General features: G+C 41.1%; 2 protein-coding genes across 2 annotated transcripts; both read left to right on the forward strand.

Moving 5' to 3' along the window:
• The first annotated feature begins 2736 nt into the window (after positions 1–2736).
• LOC115749280 (glutathione S-transferase U19-like) lies at positions 2737–3736 on the forward strand. The gene is made up of 2 exons (XM_030686023.2): positions 2737–3057; positions 3360–3736. The coding sequence occupies exons 1-2, from the start codon at positions 2740–2742 to the stop codon at positions 3708–3710; spliced, it is 669 nt and encodes a 222-aa protein (XP_030541883.2). The 5' UTR covers positions 2737–2739; the 3' UTR covers positions 3711–3736.
• A 2533-nt stretch (positions 3737–6269) lies between these two features.
• Positions 6270–8264, forward strand: LOC115749297 (PAN domain-containing protein At5g03700). Its single transcript, XM_030686044.2, has 2 exons — positions 6270–6853; positions 7234–8264. The coding sequence occupies exons 1-2, from the start codon at positions 6422–6424 to the stop codon at positions 8230–8232; spliced, it is 1431 nt and encodes a 476-aa protein (XP_030541904.1). The 5' UTR covers positions 6270–6421; the 3' UTR covers positions 8233–8264.
• The last annotated feature ends 6829 nt before the right edge of the window (positions 8265–15093 follow it).

The following is a 15093-nucleotide window of genomic DNA, read 5'->3' on the forward strand; positions in this document are numbered from 1 at the left end:
ACTTTTCCTTACAGATCATTTTGCCAAGTGATAACTTTATCCCGAGGAGCCATATAACATGGATTTTGATCTAAAGAAGAACATGGCGAATGAATTGGTGGTGAGAGCATCGAATTTATGGCTAGAGCAATGTCATTGGATCTAGAGGGCGGCGGTGGTTTTTTATGCCTCTAGATCGAGAATCGGACCGCCACCTCTAAACCGGACCGGACCGGTCCTCCGATCGGGTTGGTGATTTGTACCTACTAGTTGGCTTTGGGCGAGCCTCGCCCAAAGCTAGCAAGGCCTCTCCGGTAGTTGCCTTTGGCCGAAACATCAGCCATTACCGAGGCTCGACGACCAACGACGGAAGAAGGAAAAAAAAAAAAAGAGAAAAAAATTATAAATTTTATCCATATCAATGCCAACCATGCCAAATAGGATGATAGGCATCAACGTCAATGATTTTTGACCAAAATAAGCTAAATGTATTACATTAGCAAAATGTGAAATAGGTTTAGCACTAAAACGGCACAATTGAAAGGTTTAGGACTCACTTGGCATAAATGCAATAGGTTTAGGGTTTTTTTTGTAATTTTCCCTCCTCTATTTACACCTAATAATCTTTTAGTGTTTTGCCTCACAATTGCTTTCGAAACAACCTCTGCATCTCATGTAATGAGCACACAAATCCTTGCTCTAAGAATTTTTCGACTCCAACACTAACTTCATGGGATATAGTGTATGGACATTCTCCCTTTGCACGACACCACAAGCGCTGCACATCAACATCAGTGCACTCCCAGCACACCAAAAAACTCGACAGCCCGCGAAACCATTCTTATACATATGGCGAAAATAGGAAAGTGTTGTGGCCGGCTAAGGCCAACTCGGCCTCCTACTTTGATTAGGAGATGGTTGCTTCTATATTCCAACGTCGGACGAAGACTCAAAGATCGGACACTTGAAACACTCACTTTCGTGCCATCGGGGCTTCTTCGCATGTCTATTCAGGTCGATTTCGTCCGGGGGGTCCGCTAATAGGTCATAATTCTGACAAGAGCAATGCGTCTTTAAGTTTAATGCTCGAATAGACCTCTTCACTATCACCGAAAATGGCCGCTAGATCGCTCATTGTTTGGGCACATTGCATACAAATTTTTTCACTTTATTAGAATTCTTGAAGTCGATGTATGCAGTTCGAATGGCTCGGTATGATTAAGCTCATTTGATGAGATTATGAAATCTCAATTCTTCAATGCGCGCAAAAGCTCTAAATTTACCGCTAAACCACCAATGTATGCAATTTGAATGGCTGTCCTTTGTTGATAAAAATCCCAAATTGATTTTGATGTTGACAAAACTATCGCTATTCTCTTATTTATGAGTTAATGAAATGAAATACTTGTTTTGTAAATTGTCATAATGTATATTCAATTATTAAGGAATAATTAGACATGATTGAATCTAGTAGAAAATGTTTAGATACTGTTTTGTGGAGCTCAGATGTTATCGTATGGCTCAAGCTCTGATGGAGTATTTCATAAGCAACGATCATATTATCATGACTTAATTAGTAGCTTCATTGGATGTTTCATAACCCCTTTTCCAATAAATCTGTAGAAACAATAACTCAACATTTGTCAGCTCTAAATCAATTAGACCAATTTAGTCCTAAATTTTTTAATTTTGATACTAATTAAGTCCATTCGATCAATTTATGCTTGAAATTGTTGTTATGGAAGCCTAGAGTCCTATGTAGCACGACCGACGCTAACATGGATACTTTTATACACTTATATATTTTTAATATAATTTAAATTTTCTTTTTTTTTTTCCTTGTTGTTCTTCCATGGTTGGCGAGGCTAACCCTCGCTCAAGCAAGGGCAAGGGCTGGGAAGGCTCGGCGAGGCCCGTCCTCGCCTAGGTGACAATCGATGAGATCCACCCTTGCCAGCTCGCCCTCGTTTAGGTAAGGCCAACCTCGCTCAAGCAAGGCTAGCCCTTGTAGGCCATGGCCTTTGCCGGTGTCGACCATGACATCTAGCACATTAGCAATTTTCAGCCTTAAAAGAAAAAAAAGAAAGAAAGAAAATTTCCAACAAAATTTTGAAAGTGTCCACGTCAGCGACAGCAATGCTACGTAGGATGGATGTCGTCCACGTTAGCAATTTCTTGCCTAAATTATCCGGATGGACTCAATCGATACAAATGTGAAAATATTTAAGATTAAATTGGCCAACTGAAAGGTTTACTACCGAATCAGTATCAATGCAATATATTTAGGACTTTTTTGGCACTCTTCCCAATTTAAAGCAACAAACTTCCTAGCCTCCTGCATCGCACGGATCTTCGACTCTTCTTGAGTTCGGGACGATAGAATAAGGGTGAAGGAACTATACTACGGTAACGATGAAAGATAGATCCTTGGGCCCCCCTTCTTGTCGATAAAATCGAAGTGGGAAGAGACAAGTCTCACACCAATCGAAAGGCTTAATCAAAACCCTTGATCCACACTCAAAGCAAGAAGCTAAGAGCGTCATAAAGCGACAATATAAAGATGATCACGAGGCCACATTGTCTCATAGAGGGACATACCAAGAAAAAAAGTGCAACAACAACAGGAGGATCACAGCTATGATCACAATGCTGCATAGCCCGAGGCCACCATCTCTTGTATATTAAGTCATTCATGACCGCTCTTGTTGAGCACAAGAGTGCGAAGCTTCATAGTATTTTACAAAGATCAAGGCCAAGAAGATGTCCAAGGGGGAGGTGGTGCTTTTGGATTGTTGGATGAGCCCGTTTTGCATGCGGGTGAAGATTGCGTTGAACGAGAAGGGCGTTGAGTATGAGCACAGGGAGGAGGATTTGTTCGGAGGCAAGAGCGAGTTGTTGCTCCAATCGAATCCGATACACAAGAAAGTGCCGGTGCTCCTGCACGATAGGAAGCCCTTGTCCGAATCCGCCATCATAGTTGGATACATTGATGAGATATGGGCTTCACCACCTTTGCTCCCGAGCTGCGCATATGGGCGTGCCAAGGCCAGGTTTTGGGCGGATTTCATCGATAAAAAGGTTAGCACATCACTTGGGACGAAACTTTGAATCTCAAAATACTCGCGACTCAAAGAAGGTAGGAAGAGCAAAGTCACCCTCCTTTCGCATTCCTAGAGTATGAACTGCGTAAAAGTCACTCCACCGCATCAAACTGATTGGCAAGATCCATACTAGACCTTCCAATCGAACATACTTTCGAACATCTTTTATCTCCATCCGTCGTATCGTTCCTGTAACGAGTCTTTATAGTATTCTTTCTAGTAACCCATTTTACCGAACTTTTGCATAGTTGGGTAGTAATTATGATTGCTTTGGAGCAGCTGTACGAGGCGGCCACCCAGATATGGAGGACCAACGGAGAGGAGAGAGGGGCAGCAACGAGGGACTTCATAGAGACATTGAAGCAGATGGAGGAAGCCCTTGGGGACAAAAACTACTTCGGTGGAGAGGGAGATGCGTTCGGGTTCGTGGACATCATGGCTATTGGAGTGGCCTCGTGGTTCCATGCGTACGAGAAGTTCGGGGGCTTCAAGGTGGCGGATCACTGTCCCAAGCTGTCGGGCTGGCTCAAGAGGTGCAAGCAGAGGGAGAGCGTGAGCAAGGTCCTCCCCGACCCGGAGAAGGTCTACGAGTTCGTGGTCATGCTGAGGAAGATGCAAGGTCTCGACTGAAACTTCCTTCTGGCCTTTCGTAGGTTCTGGTCCTTTTAAGAGAATGAATCTGGACGACGATGAAAATAATCACCTCTTCTTCCTGTCGTTTGCTTCTATGTACTCCTTCGACGGTTTCACGATGCAATAATGGTATGTGTAACTATGTATTGAAGTAAGGAAGATTATCCATCTTCTGGTCTACAAAGGCAATCGATTGATTGCCCATGTCGGAAAAGGTCATTTGGTCATATAAATCTGTCTCTGCTTAAGAGTCAAGACTTAATTTCCGAGCAGGATGATACATTATAATATATTAGGATTCGGCGCACAATTACAACGAAGTAAAGTGTAGAGAGAAAGAAAAAATCGCGACACGAGATTTTATTTTGGTTTATCCTTAAATTAGGGCTACATCTAGGACAGATTTCACTATAATTGGCATTTCGTACCTCTCATTACATTACTCAATTACAAGTAAAAAAGAATATACATAACAGTAGCTATTCATGAGCTTAAATCCAAATTACTAATGAAAAATATGGACTTAAATCGTAAAAGTCCCCCGGTATCCATGGGAGTATAAATCACATTCGGCGTGGAGCAAGACTCACGTGCTTTTTCGTCGTTGGGGAGTATGAACCACATCCCAACATGATCGATCTCGAGGCCCGAGGCCGGTCCATGCTAGCACACGATTAGCTATAGCCTAACGTGCTCACGTCAAGAGCGGGCTAATTCGCTAAGTCTAATGTGCCCGTTTCGAAATGCTAGTAAGCGATTGAGAAAGAGAACACGTCGACTCATCAACTGTACGCAATGGGACAAAACCCTAGATTCAAGCCGGGGCACACAATCTGAGCACGGTCGCTCGAGACACACCTGGACTTTTTCGAAAAGCTTCGACTCGGGACGTGTTAAAGAGGACGGTAGAGGGAGGGTCCTTATCCGACCGAAAACACGTCACCCCGACGTCCGACCAGCGTCACGCGTCACGCAACTCCAAACTTTAGTAGCAAAGGTTATGCAAAACTATATAATAACATTTCAATGGGGTCACCAAAAGTGGCAAGCACAACTTCGTTTTCACAATCATGCGGCCAAAGAAGCACCTGCTAACGCACTCATTTCTCTCAACCCACGGTCCGTCCGGGTCGGAGGGGGGGCCCCCCCTACCCGACCCATCGGAGGTTCTGGCATCACGATTCGCTAGCTCAGGTGATAATCCCGAGCTAAGGCAATGCAAGTTCTCCTTTAAACAAAGTCACATGGAACAGCCTGGACTCAACTTTGGGAGTGATGGCTCAACCTTTCCATGGATGAATAAGTTGTAATTAATTGCTTCTTGGCCATAATGCCATGATCACCCCACTCTTATTAGGAAAAGAGCAAATGCTGTGCACTGTACTTGTACCGGACCACATTATGGTTTCGTCATTCCGTGTGTTTTGGCTATTAACTCGCACTTTAGTTTGGGGGAAAAAAACAAGGGAAAGCATTTGGAAAATAAAAAAACCGAATTAAGATCAGAGAAAAAAGATGATAGATGGAAAAGAAATGAGAATCGAAGGAGACAGTGGGCTAGTTTCGTGTAGATTTGGTAAATATTTCCAGATTATGGGGGTGGGATTAGTGTATCATGCTCTATTTATTTTGAGAAAAAATGAATGATTTGGAAAATATTTTTCCCGATCACTTACTAATCGGTACAGATAATGAAAACATTTTTCATTGACTAATTATTTCAAGCGATATAAGCAATCAATTCGAGGAAAATGTCTTCCAAACATTTCATTTTCCTCAAAATAAAAGAAAAACCTTAATTAAGATTTTTTTTTTCGTTTTTTTTCCTCTAGTGTTAAACACAGAAGATGATATTTAGGTCATAATATTTTCTTTTTCGATCCATTCTCTAGTTAGTCACCGGCTAAATAGTATTGCGACTTAATCCCTTTGACTCTTTCCGTTTCTTTTCCCTAGTAATCATTTGGAGCTTTCATTTTTCTTTTCAATCTGTCCCACCAAACATAGTGTCAATAAATAATTTTAAAAAAAAAATCGTTTCTGAATGTTTGGCACAGTAAATCTATACATAATCGACTGAAATCTATGTTATTGCGGCGAGAGAATCTGCCTCAATAGTTAGGTAGACTCTAAAATTTTCGGAACACCGGATTAATTTCTAAGTTTTAAATAAACGCAAGCCGAAATACCAAAACGAAGAATTGTTTCTTCCTGATCCCTCTTTTTTTTTTTTTCCTTTTTTCACAATAAAAAAATGATTTGAAAAATATTTTTTTTAAAAGACTAATCACTCGTATCATTTACAAAAATGAATGAACGAAAAATATTTTTATAATTCACAAAAGTATTTAAGCATAAATTATTGTCAGTAAAGAAAGTATTCTTTATTAACTAATTGTCTCGAGCGATCCAGATGGTCATTTTTGAAATTGTATTTTCTACGTTGTTTATTTTTCGTGAAATTAACGGAATCTTAAGAAAAAAGAAGGAGAAACAAAGAGAGAAGATATAAACACAAATTAACAAGAACAAAGATGAAAAGCCCAAGCCCTTTTTGGTAGAGAGAGAGAGAAAGTGCTTGGAAGGGGACAATGCATGGTTCTAGCACTCATGCCCCCCTCTCTTTCTCTCTCTATTCTCGCCGGAAAACACTCCAATAACCGCACTGAAACCTTCGACATGAGTCCCAAGATCTCCCAAACCGACCCATGATCAATCACCACCGCCGCCGCCGCCGCCATCACCACCACCACCACCTCATTTTCCTCACCGCCGTCTTGCTCTCCCTCGCCCCCTCCGAACCCGACATCCGAACCGGTTACCGCGTCACCGTCGCGATCCCCCCGGCCTACGTCCCCGGTTTCGTCGGGCGGGCCTACCTGATGGAGGCCGGCGGTGGCGGCGGGCGGTCACCGTCTTTCAAGGTCGCGCTGAGCGCGGAGGCGAGCGGCGGCGGCAACTACTCGTGCTCGCTGGAGGTCTTCCTCGGGGACGTCAAGGTGTGGAGCTCGGGTCACTCCTCGCGCTTCTACGTGGAGGACCGGTGCGCGCTCGAGCTCGCCGCGGACGGCGACCTCCGGTTGAAGGGTCCCGACGAGAGGATCGGGTGGCGAACCGGGACCTCCGGTCAGGCCGTCGAGGTAACGTGCCAATTCAAAAAAAAAAAAAAAATTGGATGGAAATAGCATTAATTTCTCAATTAATGTAGTCAATCCTTCTAAACGAAGTCCTCACTAGAGAGTCTTTATGAGCTCACATTCCAAAAAAAAAAAAATTATATAAAATTCCAGATCAGAAAATTGCTAAAAATATTATGGAATTTTAGTAAATTTCCTTCGCAACCATTAATTCGCATCACATTATTTGATAAATATAATCGATCGAAGTCGAAATAGTTCTACGGCGCCGTGTCCACGATCCGCCATCGCGGATCGGATTGTGCTCTGCTCGCCGTGATTTAGCGCGAAAACGCGGTAATCTCGACTGCGGGATTGACATTGCCACCCGAAATGCGATGCAGAGATTGCAGATACAGGGCACGGGCAATCTTGTTTTGGTGGACGCGTCGGACCGGATCAAATGGCAGAGCTTCAATTTCCCGACCGACGTGATGCTCTGGGGCCAACGGCTGAGCGGGGCGACCCGGCTGACGTCGTACCCGGCGAACTCCACGTCATTCTACTCCTTCGAGATCGAACGCAACAGGGTCGCTCTGTACTTGAACCACGGCAGGTTCAAGTACTCCTACTGGGGGTTCGCGCCTTCCCTGAGCCGTAACATCACCTTCGTCAAGCTGGGCACCGGGGGCCTGGACCTGTTCAATTACAAGTACAAGAAGATCGCGCGCATCACGGCTCCGCGGTCCGAGCCGCCCCGGTTCCTGGCGCTCGATAACCGGACCGGCAACATGGGGCTCTACTACTACTCCCCTATCGAGGCCAAGTTCGCGGTGTCGTTCCTGGCGCTCAACGCGACGTGCGACCTCCCCATGTCGTGCCCGCCCTACGGCATTTGCACCCTCTCGAGCGCCTGCTCATGCATCCGCCTGACTAGGAAGCTGGACGGGGCCGGCCTGGACTGCGGGGAGGGAATCTCGGGTGGGTTCTGTGGGGGGGCAGGCCGACCGGCTATGGAGATGATCGAGTTGGACGGGGTCGACAGCGTGATTAAGGACGGCCCGAAACGGGTCAACCTTAGCAAAGAGGAGTGCACGAGCCTGTGCTCAGGGGACTGCGACTGCGCCGCCGCATTGTACTCGTCGCGCCTACGGGAATGTTACTTGTATGGGATCGTGATCGGGATCAAGCAGGTGGTTCGGGGGAGCGGGCTGAGTTACCTGGTGAAGGTACCGAAAGGGAGTAGAGGGAGGCGCGGCCGGTCGGGTTTGAAGAAATGGGTTATGGTTTTGGTGGGCGTGGTGGACGGATTGATCCTGGTGGCAGTCGTTGGTGGGCTCGGGTATTATTTGATTCGGAAGAGGCGGAAGACGACGGCGTTGCGGGCGGGGAACGGCTCTTGATGGACTGCCTCTGATTTTTCGGGCTTTTTTTTTAAATTGAAAAATCAGAAGGCAAATAGAAAAATGTTTTTTCATTGATCGACAAAGGGCAATCTCTCTGTTTTTTTTTTTTTTTTTTTTGGTGGTTGGTTCTTTGATCTTGATTTTGTGTTAACATTTGTAGTGTAGAGGCCTTACTTTTGACAGGATTCTTTAGCTGCGCATGATGTTTTTTTTTTAAAGGGTGTGAAGCTCGATAGACAGAGGAAATGTGACCTCTTGGGACCAAATCTCATAGGGCATTTGTTGCTGATCCCGTCTTCGCAGGGTTTTTCTTTAAATTGTCCAACGCAAGTCGCACTTATTCGTGCAGGAACCGAGTTGGACATGTCCTCGTTACAGTACTTCTGATCGAACCAACCGGTTCGGACCGTTACGATGTTTCTAACTCCATCACGATGCCCTTTAATTGGTCTCATGTTTTCTATAGTCTTGTGAGCGAAAAAGTAGAATTTGTTGGAGTTAGGCTAAACATTGGGCTATTTTTCACGTTTTGACTCTCGAGCTGCACTTCACATTCCAACTCGGCAATCTTTGTCAAGTTTGGTCCGAAAGTGGTGAACCGCGAATCAATTTAGACCTTATTGTCTACGAAGGATCCTAATGGGAATGAGACTTGGCCTATTCTCCAATGTATTTTGATTAACCAAAATCAAATTCCCTTCGTGTCTCGCCTCTGCTTATAATTTCTAAGTCATCCTAATGTTTCAAGCAAAATAGAGCCCATCTCAATCGCATCTTGTCTCTACTTATCCCACTTTAAATTCGCAGCTCACTAAATAGTAAAAATGATAGATTTATTGTCCTATCCTATCCAGTTATATCCTAATTAGAAATCCGGACGAAAACGACTAAACGCAGCCTAAGAGTTCCCGATTGCGAAGGCTTATAGAGGTCGCCATTAATCCTACCTCTTCCGGTTCAATATATTGGGTAATATGTCCATGTCATTTCTTGGAGGAAAGGCGTGAGAATGCGTCAAAGAAGTTTCATATCCAAACAGGTCTCAAAGGGCTTGCGGGTGATAGGAGGCCCAGTTCTAGGTTGGGCCTTTTGTCTATGGGCTTTTGCAGCCCAATTAGCTATTCTACTGGTTCAATCGGGCCCGTTGGAATTTTCGCAGTTTTCTCACGACACGATGAATTGCTTCGTCAAGAGACCGTAGCATGGGAGGCCATGAACTTGAACACAAAACGGCAATGGTTTGGTTCCGATGATTTCGAAAGTGAAAGATGGCTTAGATATTACATTTGTGCAGGAAAATTGTCCAAAAAGTCTTAAACCTATTGCGTTTTTGCCAGTTTAGTAATGACCAATTTAATTTTGCAAATTAAGTCCAAAATCTTTTTATGTTTTGTTAATTTAGTCTATCTAATCAATTTTGATTAGAAATCGTTGACATTGACGTTGTCCGTCCTACGTGGCACGGCCAGCGCAGACGTGGATAATTTTTAATAATGTTTTGACTTTTTTTTTTTCGATTTTTTTTTCATGTTTTGTATTTATTTGTTCTTCTTTTATGTTTTCTTCTTTAATTTTTTTCTTCATTCTTTATTCTTTATCTCTTTTTCCCTCCAATGGCGACCTCCGTGGGCCATCAACAAGGCCCGGTGGTGGCCGATGGAGGGATAAAGGGAAAAAAGAAAAAAAAAAGGATAAAGCAAAGAAAGAAAAACAGAAAAATTAAAAAATTACCAAAATAAAAATTTGAAAATAAGATTAAAATTTTATCAAAAGTATCCATGTCAATACCAACCGTGCCATGTAGGACGCCCAACGTCCACGTTAGCAATTTCCCGTCAAAATTATCTGGATGAACTCAATTAGCAAAATGTAAAAAGGTTTAAAACTCATTTGAAAAAATTAAAAGGTTTAAGATTGAATTGACAAAAGTGCAATAAGTTAAGGATTTTTTAGATAATTTTCCCTATAAAATGTGTTCCAAACTCGAATAGCCTCCAACAAACTAAAATGTAAATCTAGTTCAAAGCGCCCCCTATCCAATATAATGCGAGGAAACTTCGATCGAACAGGGAGAAGGCATTCTTGTTCAAATATCACCAACTGATCTCAAACCAAGCCAAACCATCTCTACCAAGGCCTGGTCTCTCGTATTAGGGGTGATCGGTTCCCGGTCCGGTCTGATCCCCTCAAGAATCGGGAACCACTTCGGTGGTGCCGGCTCTCAATTTCAGGAATTAGGGATCGGTCCAGTTTCCGGGCGGTCTAATGAAACCGGTAAATATAGTTCATTGATAGATTTTGATAAACGAAACCTCTTTTAATCTATAGAAAGATGTGCTTCAATAGTATTACATTTATCACTTGGATATTGATATGCATTTTATCTTCTCCCGTAGGATCCACCTCCAATTTGAGGACTTGATATTTACAAGATAAACAACGGATAAAATTTCATGGATGCTGCATACTGCAGTTTTTTAATTTCATCTCCTTCAATCTTGTTTATCTTTTGCTGGCCAACTACGAAAGCTTTTATTTGTTGCACAAGGAGGGGTGCCTAATGAAACAGACAAGAATTGATTTCGGCCCGGATTGATCAGCTTCTAGCAATGAATGTTTTCACATTTGTAATAAGAGTATTCTTATGTTCACGAGTGCTTTATCTATTTCCTCTTGTATCTCTATCTATGTGTATTTTTTTGCATTGTGATTGTTGGCAAATGCTGTTTCAGCAATTAAAATCCTTCAATCCGGTCCGGTCCTATATCCCCTGGAACCGGGAATCGGATCGTTTGGACACCGATTCCAATTCTAAGGATTGGGAACCGGACCGTCGCCCTCTAGAACCGGAAACCAAACAACGGTCTAGTCTGATCCAAGTGATTCCCAATTCGATCCGTCCGACTTGCTCACCCCTATTTCGTACAACATCACATCGATTCCATGTGTAATGACGGTCGTTTCAGATGCTGAAACGGTACTGCCTTGAATTCTACTATGACAACCCGTTCATTGTCACGTCTAACGAACCTCTTATTCCAATCATGTGGGGGGTTGGGGGGAGGAATTGAACGTGCAAGGAACTCAAGGCAATAAACTTTAGTTCTATATGGTTTTTTGTGCCTATCTTGTTTGTTTGTTTTTTTTTTTTTTGGCTAACATGATGTTGTCTTTGTTGGTTTCGCTGTTCGAACTTTGCCCGTGATCCATGATGTCGCCCACTGCAAGTTTGTGAAGCAAGGGTCTCACTTGGCTATCAACGTCAGTTCTCATCAGTTACTTTCGGATATGAGCTTGCAAGATATGACCCCACGATGACAGCAACTCCTAACCATTTTTTGGTCACTTCAATGTGCCAAAAGGAACATTATGACAATCATGGTATGAAAATTTGGTCTCTAATTACGTGTAGTTTTTGGGTTCGATGATTGGTAGGCAGCGAGAAACATCGCTCGAATCCACCGCTTTACTGTCCGAAACGTCGTGGCTCAATGATTCCAAAAGTTTGAATACTTTGGTTAGGCTTGTTTTGATGTAAATAGGGCGAACTACAAATCTTTTCTCTCGGAGTTTTTAATTTCTCAATCGAGTCCTTCATATTTCTCGATTTCTTGAATTAAGTCCATCTTCCTGTCATCTACAATTTCTAGCACCATAAAATTAATGAAATGGCCACCGTGTCAGCAAATGAGAGAGAGAGAGAGAGAGAGAGAGAGAGAGAGAGAGAGAGAGAGAGAGAGAGAGAGAGAGAGAACTATTTTGGGAGGTGATGGGACTAGAGGTGACAAAATGGGTCAAGAACCGATATTCTAAGTTATATTCAAAAGTGTGGGTCTTAAATGTGTTACTTAACAAACTTAAGCGAATTATAAATGGGTCACTTAACAACCAAATAGATTTTAAATGGATTTTAAGTAGATCATAAATGAGTTAGTTAACTATTTTAACTAAGTCATAAAAATGTTTGTCTGATTTTCTTATTTTTTATTTCCCGACGGGTCCAATGTGGGCCACGACTCTCACTAGCAACTGGCGAGGGCTGTGAAACCCTCACTCAGTTTGGTTGATCATACATCTATCAAATGAATTTTACTTTCTATTCTAGTTTTGTATTTGTTTTTGTGGGAATGAGCTATAAAATATATGTATGAGTTGTAATTAGCTAGGTTAAAGATTATGCCTTTTTAGGATTCTTTCCTTCTCTCTCTCTCTCTCTCTCTCTCTCTCTCTCTCTCTCTATATATATATATATATATCTAAGTCATTGTAAAATATATGAAGAAGATATACAGAAAATTGAGGAATACGTTCTTCCTCGAAATCTCTCTATGTTAATAGTTTTGGTACTTTAACACCATGACAAACTAATTTATCATTTCTGCAGGAGGGGTGCAAGTTTGAATGAGCTGTTGTTATTCGGATGGAATATTAGAGAGCACGACTTGCATTTTCTTTATCGGTACATTGAAGTTGGACAGTTAGCACATAACCTCATTGAAGTTCCTCATCCGGCGACCCTCGCCAGACTTTGAAAAAGAAGAAGAAGAAGAAAACAAACAAAAGAAAAGGAAAATATAAAAAAACAAAACAAAATAAAAAAATATTTTTAGCTTTTTTAATTATAAAAATTATCCACAATATTTTAGCAACATAATTTTTTAATAATTTATAAATTTTACTAAATTGGATTAAATATGAAAGTGTTTTAGTAATTTGAGTTAGGTCGTGTATGGCCGTTAGATTTCTACTACATGAAAATGGGTTAAAACCGATTAAATGTATCAATATGGGTCGAACCATATTCGATCCAACCCACCAGTTTGACACCTCTAGATGAGAGGAAAGGGGTATTTACCTCTCGCTGAGTCCATTAATGGGGGTTCAAGTGATCCTTGCATAGCAAAGGCATGGGTGCCGAGTGTTGTTTGCTAACAATAGCACCTATATGGGGTGAATAGGTTATTATAAACAAACTTGAGTAAAATAATGCATAAATAAAAACTTCAAGTTTGATAGGTGCAGATTTAATGAACAAAACTATGCAATGCTTCTATTAGAAGTAAGTAGAGGCGAGTAAGAGAATGGAAAACAATTTGTAACATATTATAGTGGTTCGGCTTTTGGTAAAGCCTATGTCCACTCCCCCACACTAATAGCATACTAGCTGTATTTCATTAAGTAACAAAATGAGAGATTATAGAAAGATGTGATGTCTTGAATACAAGCACTTCAACAGAAGCGGATGTTGCTTCTACCAAAGCTATTTCACTCTACACACTTGAACTCTATATTACACCTGTCACAAAATCTCTCTTATAAGCTCGAGTAGATAATTATAATAATTATAGCTCTCTTGAAATATAGATGATGATCTCTTGATCTTTCTTACTTCTCTTCAAATCTTATGCTCCTTATATACTCCTTGTCACCCAAGCTTGCCGCTTGATAGAACCACACCGAGTATTAATCTTTAAACTAGTCGTTGATAGATTGATGGATAAGAATTACATAGTCGTTGAGATTGAAGACATTAGAGATTTGAAAGGATTTGCTTGTCCATAAAATCAAATCATTGAACCCATAAATTAAGCTTCTGATAAAGAAAATTATCTATAGGGTGATTGCCAATCAATCAAGATTCCTCATATGGAAAGTTAGGAGAATATTTTTTTTAGATTATTAACTGTCAGTGAGGAATATTTTCCTATTACATAATTAAGAATAAATTTATAGAAACAGTGATGATCAATTGAAGATCGAAATATATCTCGCCATAAATATCTTGTATGAGTTTGCCTTTGTCCAAGAAACATGTTTCTATTAGAATAAAACATTTAGCGGATTAAGTATAAAAGGTATAATGATATATTTGTAGATATCCTCAAAGTATTTCACAAAATCTTTTCAACAAAGTATAGTAATTTTGTTTCCTTCAAAATCTAATAATAATTTCTCAACGCCGAGGTCCCTAACACAACAAATGGTGAACGTTACGACCATTGCCCTAGCGTCATTTCCAATGGCAAGGTTGCTTGATCTTGCTAGAGATAATGCTTCCGCATGAGATATATCGGTGTCAATAGTTCAGTTCGGATTTTCAAAAAATCCAAATCGATAGGATGAGCGGCTAGCCAAACCGAATACGGGTTTTTGATTTTTGGAATAGAGAAGAGAAAGCAACATTAAGCTTCATGGTGATTTTGAGAGGGGTTGGAAAGAAGAGAGATTGTAAATTGGGCGTTCGAGTTTTGTTGAGAATGGTTACAATTCGGTTAATAGAACTAAAATAACCTGAATATAAAAAGAATAATTATTTCTCCATTATCCGAACCGAACTGAAAATGCACGAAATTTCGATTCGATTTTGGTTCTGACACCCCTAATGGGATGTACCTATTGACATAAAAAAGTTACCACTAGTTTTGGTTATTATCAACAAATATCAAACTTAGTTGATAAGAGTAGAGTTAATAATGAATATAACAATCGACAACTTGAAGAAAATTGAAGGAAGTCATCAACAACAATAGAGATCGACAAGAGCCATCATTGAGACTTAAGAAGTTAATCGATAAAGTCATCAACAATGGGCAATCAGCACAAAGATGGAACTACTAGGTTATTTTGTTTTGTTGCAACTAATTTAGGGAATTTTAACTTATCGTGGATATTTATTTGAGATAAGGAGTTAGTGGATAACACAACATCTTGTAATCGTCATTAGGAAGTTATTTGTTATTCATGTTCCAAATCGTAACTTTGTATGTAGCCGTTCTTGATTTATTTTATCTTTACTTTCAGTGCCATAACTTTTGTATGGCGTTCACTTGAGTGCTATAACTTTCAAAATGTTCACTT

Source organism: Rhodamnia argentea, chromosome 10 (genome assembly GCF_020921035.1).
Source record: "Rhodamnia argentea isolate NSW1041297 chromosome 10, ASM2092103v1, whole genome shotgun sequence".
Taxonomy (NCBI): domain Eukaryota; kingdom Viridiplantae; phylum Streptophyta; class Magnoliopsida; order Myrtales; family Myrtaceae; genus Rhodamnia; species Rhodamnia argentea.

Excerpts from the sequence above, each read along its gene's own strand:
- LOC115749297 (XM_030686044.2), top strand. The coding sequence starts at position 6,422 with ATGATCAATCACCACCGCCGCCGCCGCCGCCATCACCACCACCACCAC. Across the intron at positions 6,854-7,233 it reads CCTCCGGTCAGGCCGTCGAG|AGATTGCAGATACAGGGCAC; the intron begins GTAACGTGCCAA and ends AATGCGATGCAG.
- LOC115749280 (XM_030686023.2), top strand. The coding sequence starts at position 2,740 with ATGTCCAAGGGGGAGGTGGTGCTTTTGGATTGTTGGATGAGCCCGTTT. Across the intron at positions 3,058-3,359 it reads CGGATTTCATCGATAAAAAG|CTGTACGAGGCGGCCACCCA; the intron begins GTTAGCACATCA and ends GCTTTGGAGCAG.